Source organism: Myotis davidii, unplaced genomic scaffold, assembly GCF_000327345.1.
Source record: "Myotis davidii unplaced genomic scaffold, ASM32734v1 scaffold395, whole genome shotgun sequence".
Lineage (NCBI taxonomy): Eukaryota > Metazoa > Chordata > Mammalia > Chiroptera > Vespertilionidae > Myotis > Myotis davidii.
This window is the reverse complement of record NW_006287904.1, coordinates 16,852-23,872: the sequence shown is the minus strand read 5'-3', so window position 1 is coordinate 23,872 and position 7,021 is coordinate 16,852. Positions and strand designations below refer to the sequence as shown.

The 7,021-nt window shown below is 37.5% G+C and overlaps 1 protein-coding gene across 1 annotated transcript in view; it reads right to left on the bottom strand.

Moving 5' to 3' along the window:
• The window catches only part of RBMS3 (RNA binding motif, single stranded interacting protein 3), a gene marked incomplete at its 5' end in the record, with an annotated part of 205,768 nt that extends 199,074 nt beyond the window's left edge, over positions 1–6,694 (bottom strand). Inside the window, one exon of the mRNA XM_006759645.1 lies at positions 6,610–6,694. Within this exon, the coding sequence (XP_006759708.1) occupies positions 6,610–6,694 (85 nt within the window). The remainder of the gene's footprint in view (positions 1–6,609) is intronic.
• Between the last annotated feature and the right edge of the window lie 327 nt (positions 6,695–7,021).

The window sequence follows — 7,021 nt, the reverse complement described above, 5'->3', positions numbered from 1 at the left end:
GAGGGAGGAAGGAAGGAAGGAAGGAAGGAAGGGAGGGAGGAAGGAAACCTGGTTTCGAATACTCTGAATCAAATACATAAAAAATTACCTCAGCACTGTGCACACTTCCTAACCCGCTTCTACGAAGATTAGAACTTCAGACAAAAACAAGGGAAGTGTGAGATTAAGGAAGGAAATCTACAGTAGTGTTGGCAAACCTTTCAACATTCTACTCAGAAGCCTCCAATTTGTCAACTAAAGATCCTCTCTATTTCACTTCAGCCAAGTACAGGCAGTCTCACCCTGAAGTTCATTCTCAATGTCCACCACTCCACGTGGATCTAAAACCAAAACATCACAAATTCCTTTCTCTGGGACCTTAATTTTCTATGGCCACACTTCACCTTCATTTGCTGGCATTACAACTATTTCATAGTCCCTAAATTCATCCCCATTTTCATCTACCCTCTACCACTTTATGGGCTCAGTTATCCTGATGTCAGCCATACATCACTGGTCCCTATCTTCTCCCATACTTCTCTTGCTAAATTTAAGCCCTGTCCACTATCTGCCTACTACCACTATTAATTCCTTTTATCAGCCCTGATATGTGTTTCATGATTGCTGCTGTAAAAAAATATCATGAAAATAATATATTCGGGCCATGAAATTCATTTCACTGCTTTAGCTGGGTCTACCTTCCTCTATGGTCAGAAGTTTTAAATCAAAATGTAGTTTAATTGGGAGCTGGTGTCAGGAAGCAGATATGATAGAAAAGTAAAAGAAAGGGGTTGAGGGGAGAAAGAAAAGCCACTAAAAAGGCGCCTCATTGAACCTGTTAGGACTATGGGTTGACCCCCTAAGGAACCCTGTTGATTGTAACTCACAGTTTGTCCCTCCAAAGGACAAGAGGCCCAATCTTACCCAGTGACTCCCATGTCCATTGACTGGGGGTTGTCTCAGGGAATGGATACCTCCACCAGAGTTTGCAAAAATCCTATGTCAGGTTGCACAAGCTTTTAGATAGAGGTAGAAAAGTGGAATGAATCATGGATGCTTGCGATGGGACCCTTCCAGGGTGTATGGAGATGCCCATCTCCTCTGCAGCTGCAATCACAGGTGGGAGGAGGACAGGGAGCACCCAGCACAAAACCCGGTTCAATCATTTCTAATCGGAAGCTGATTCCCTAGACCTTCTGTTTCTGGATTCTCCTTCTCACTTAGAAACGTAATAATCTCTCCCTCCCCTCCCCCTTATTTACTCAGTTCCTAACTCACAATGTGTTTACCTTTACAATATCAGGTGTGTGCCTCCATCAGGTTTAGAAATGACTGGCCAAGTCCATGTTCATAGAATTCCCACAGATTCTAACACTACTGACCATGCAATTATCAGGCTGCTCGTAAAGTTCATTGACAGTATTCCAACAGTGCTTCATGAGTCAACTATGTGTTTGGTGCACAGAAGTAATCTAGAAGGCATCACTGACATTATAGAGGCGAGGCTTTAGGAAAAGTAGCTGCTCATTGTTGCAAATGTCCTCTTAATGAGAAATCTGAACTAATACCCAGTTAGGGACCGTAGTATTTGCAAAGTTTATTATGTAAATTATGTTTTAGTTTCACAAAGATGGGAAAGCCAGCATTAGACAGTGCTTCTCAGTAGAACAATAAAGGAATATCTTTGCTAACCTGTACCATAATATTTTTCTGTTTGCTGCCTCTTACTCAGCTCTCAGCTACAGTTACATTTGTGGACGCAACAAACTGATACCACAGAGGAAAACTCCGGTTGTGAGGGTCTGCAACATTTTCCACTGATAAAAATGTATATATCTATTGCTCAAATACTCAGAATTTTGAACCATGTCTATAAACATAAATTTTATATAAGTACATTATTGACATTTTACTCTGGGGGACAATTTAAATTTAACAAAATTTTCTTTGTTCGTTTTCCTTAAAAATTATCATATTTTAAACACTTTTCTTCTCTTGCACTCATGACATATACTGCATATCCACAATCATATACATTTCTTATTTACATAAACACACAATAGCAAAATTATATCAAAGTATCAAGAAGGCACACGGTTTTATTCTAATTAGAAAAATATGATTCCTGTGTCACTTAATTATCTGTCCAATTTCTGTTGATCACAGGATTGGGTAAAATTGAAAAGATTTCTGAATGTGTTGATCTTTCTCTCACTCTTGCCTACTTCTTGGAGTTCATTTGGGATTAGAAGTAATTACCCAAAGGATAAGAAAATTATACTAACAGAGAGTTATACCATTTTCTTCTAGAAAGACTGCTTCCCTAATAGGAACATGTGCTTACAGGCAAAAGTCTATTTTTCTACAAACTAGCCTGCGCGTTCTCTTCATCAATACATGCCCTAACTTGTGGAACCTTTTCCAATGGTGCATCACTCTGCTCTGGGGGCTCTTTGAAAGTGAGCCTTTCAAGTTCATGCCCTACAGATCCCTGAAGTGTCTGGGAACTTACCCTTTGCTTTTGGTTTGAAAATGGAACGCTTTGGGGCTGCACAGCATTGCCGAGCAATTCATTACAGGACAAAGAAATGTCTGGGGTTAGGCAGGCAAGCGACTAATGGTCCTTCATTTTGTCCAGAAAACATCAAGATCGATATGTGGGACATGCAACATTTATGGAACACTATGTTTTCGTTTCCCTCTAGGGAAAGGAGAAGATGCTGGATGGTCTGTTTCTGAGGATGACTACAATGATTGATGCTGCTTAGTACTCATCTTTGGTGTCTTCTTCCCATCTGCTAGTAGCAACATAGCCACCTAATTTTCCTGATATATATATATACATATATATATATATATATATATATATATATATATGTATCAGAATTCAAATAATTTTATTTTTGGCAGGTATATTTAGCTTCATTGATTGAAATAACCAAAATCTTGGGATAACATTATAAATCAAAATGAACAGAGCTAGTTCTGAGACACTCTAATAGGCATTAATGATCCATGATGCACTCATTAAAATGAGATCTTTTACGAACAAACAAAAGGATCCCAGAGAAAAAGAAAATAAGTCAAAAGAAGCACCTACACAGGGTGCTTCCAGCTCACATCTGTCAGCAAGGAAAACTCAATATCATCATGAAATCTGTTTAATGAATAAATTGTTCCTAGAATAATGCAAATCAAAATGGAGACAGCAACATAAATGTAGTCCCGGTTACATGTCCTTGCAAATATCCTTAACTATGATGTTTTTATAATTTGAAAATCAGAGCAATGTCAAAATTTTGGGTTGAAGTTATTTTTTCCTGGTTCTTTCACAGAAACGACACAGTGGAGGACTAGGAAACTAGATAATCTTCTGAGGGGAAAAAATTAACTTTGCATCTCCTTTAAGAGGAATCATTGTCAAAGTGACAGGAGCCAAAATGGCAATATATTTGCTCAATGACATGTGCACATGTTCCCAAGTCATTCCTGAATGGAGAAATAAATAATGCGAATTGGGCCCCATTGTTCTCTACTTGTTTAAAGGAAGGTTGAAAGCAGCGCTCTAGTATGAGAAGATAACTGACTTAACATGAAATCTTTTCAACAGCTTTTACAGGGCCTGGGAACCTCAGGTCATTGTTGTATCACTGTGGGTCCCTCAATCACACTGCCTTAAAGCATTATATTGAAACCATCAATGTGAGTTCTATAAAGCCACAAACTTCTGAATTTAAAGATGTCAAATCTTGAGAATGTGGAAGCCTGGGTTTTTAAAATAACTTTTTTGAATTCTATTTTAGTTGCAGGCAGGTTGGATCAATTGTAGTTGGTTTTAATTAGGATGCCCAGAAGCCACAATCATATTGAAAAAGTTAGGAAATCAGCCACTCCTTTTGAAAAGATCAAAGCAACGGCTTCCAATCTGATATCAGAGCTCTCAGTGACATCCCACTCAGTTTTCAACATGGAATAGATAACAGGATTAAGTTGGGAGTTACTGTATATAAGATTTCAACCTTCCACAACAAGTAAGCAATGAGGACAAATAAAGGCAAACTGTACACACCTAAATTTGGTTAGACCTGTCTGACTTACTAAATGTGCCCAATGAGGGCATTTTACTACTGGGTCTTCCAAAATACACACATCTTGCATGCTGTCCTGTTTTATTAACACCAAATTGAAATATCAAAGATTAAATACCTTCTGTTAGCCTTTATTAAACTCTGAATTCCAATTTGCACGAATAAGCAAATTCAAATACCAATTATGATCAATATTGTACATTTCATTCTATTAAGGTTGAGGGCAAATATCAGAAGCATAAAGTTATATCTCTAAGAGTTTTAAAACTGAGAACAATTATTTCGCCCCTCATGTTCCCATGAGATAAAAGTGGAGAGAAACTCATAACTAAGTTCTTGCTATTCACAATGTTTCCATTGGGTGTAGCTATGATATTAGATAGGTTGATATCAGAGCCTGCATATTCAGGAAGAATGCCCAGACATTTGGGGATTTTTAGTGACTCTCTTTGTCTTTAGCATTCAGTTGTGTTAGTCAGCTTTACATTTTATGGGGAATGCAAATCAAACAGTTCCAAATCAATCAAGTCAATAAGTATTTCAGTGTCTTTTTCTGAAAAGGAAGAAACCTTAAAAAAAACACACACGAAAAACTGACACCTGTATTAAAACTTAAGTCAACAATACTTTCTGTATACTTTGTTCACTCTTAATTTTTTAGATAGCCATATAATTCACACCTTCTATATAGATAGGCCTCTTTTGGATGAAAAGGGATAAATACAGCAAAAATCCTCTAACAGTACAACTCCTTTCTTCAATGGTGGGTCTGAGCATAGTGTCTTAAAGTGCTTTTTTATGCTAAAATAAAAGATAAATAAAAAGTATGTCTCTAAAATGCAAGGGCAGCTTACATGCTGAGATGTAAATTGCAAACTCTTTTCTGAACAACACCATATGTCTCAGAGAGGTTCCAAATGCAGTCAGTTCTCAAGGGAACATTATGCATGGGAGCGAACCAGACTGAGGCCCAGGCTTCAGTGTGTGCTGATTCTCAGATTAACCAGAAATGCCACTTTGGATTTTGCAGATCATCCTCTTCTTTCCTGACCTCCTCCCCAAACCAACCAATTCACAAAGAACCCTGACCCCTTCACAAAAAAATATTTCTTTTTGTTCAAACTTCCTCTTGTATAAACCTCAACATATTTTAAGGAATTAAAATGTTCAACTCCCTGCCCTAACCGGTTTGGCTCAGTGGATAGAGTGTCGGCCCGCAGACTGCAGGGTCCCAGGTTCGATTCCGGTCAAGGGCATGTACCTTGGTTGTGGGCACATCCCCAATAGGGGGTGTTCAGGAAGCAGTTGATTGATGTTTCTCTCTCATCAATGTTTCTAACTCTGTATCCCTCTCCCTTCCTCTCTGTAAAAAATCAATAAAATATATTTATGATAAATAAATAAATAAAATGTTCAACCCCTGAACTCTCTAACCATGGGTTTGAAGTAATATACACATTAAAAACACTATAGAAATCCAGCTTGGAAAGATCAAAAAGGGGACATCTGTAATACTTCCAACAATAAATACATTTTTTAAAAGACCAAAAGGAAAAATATTGTAAGGCCGAAGAAGTTACATTATTCTGGAGAACCACGAAAAACAAAAGAGCAACAAATAAACCAACATGCGTTAGTCAGATATTTCTTTATTCATTCATTGCAGTTTTTAGCATCTCTGTCAAGTTTTAATGTTTTCATATGGGAGTGAGATATATTTTTAAATGTACTTACCTAATATTAAATACCTCCATATATGCTACTACCAGGTTAATATCAAATTAAGGCAGGCATTTCTGCTTAAGCTCTGACATGTGATAGGTTCAACTTTTGTATGTTGAGCGTAATTCTTTTTTAAAATGTAATTCTTAATAGCATAACGTTACATCCTCTTAGTATATATGGACTTAAGAATTTTGCTTTGGGAAATGAGAAGTGCCCTGGGACAGTCTAGGCTGATGCTCCTCAATCTCTCTCTGATGAATGGACAGTTTTAAGAAATTTTTCAATATGTCAGTAACTGGTATTTTTGTAAAATATGAAGTTATGCACCCAGATTGTATGACAATGTCCATTTGCTATGAAAGCTTCTAAATGCTTATGCTCACTTTCTGTACTCTTCTTGTCATGGACCAGGAAGATATGTTTGGACACTGACATCAAGCTGTGGCCTCTACTGTGCATATCACTGTTCAGATATTTATAAAAAGAAATCAAGATAATGCACCCATATGAATGACAGGAGTCATAAACTTCCTTCACTTTGAGTGCACCTTTAACTACTTTTTGCTATATTTTTCTTCTAATTCACGTTAGGGGATGAGCAGCAGAGATTCAAAAGAAAGGCCATTGAAGAATCACCAAAAAGTGTGTGGCAGTTTTAAGAAAGAGGAGTTGCTACATGGTATTAAAAAATATACATTTATGAATGGATCCTTTTCTATCCCAGTGACCCATTATGGGCCTTAGCATGTACTCATTCTAATCCTAACAAGAAGCCCAGGCACTATTGAATCATTACTTAATGGTATGTGGGTCTTACCTGGGATGCCAGGTGGTGTTTTCAGATATTTTCCATTAAAATGTTGAATTACCACTTCACATTTTTCAGTAGACTCCATTCTGGAAAAAGAAGTAAAGAGGGATCATATACTTTTCACAAACTTGTGCATATTCAGGAAAAGAAATAAAAACAAAAAGGAAAATGGAAAAGCTCAATTCGTTTTACCAGAATTTGCCAACTGTTGCCATGACCAGGTTTATAGGACATCACAAACACATCATTTCTGAGAGAGTATTGCTTATGTGGATGGCTCTGTGCTGAGTCCTCAACCAGAGGCAATACTAAGGCATGATCTTATGTAATCTATACAACAATGCTTGGCAATTAAATGTGCTCTTGCCTGGCTGGTATAGCTCAGTGGTTGAGCGTGGACCTATGCACCAGGAGGTCA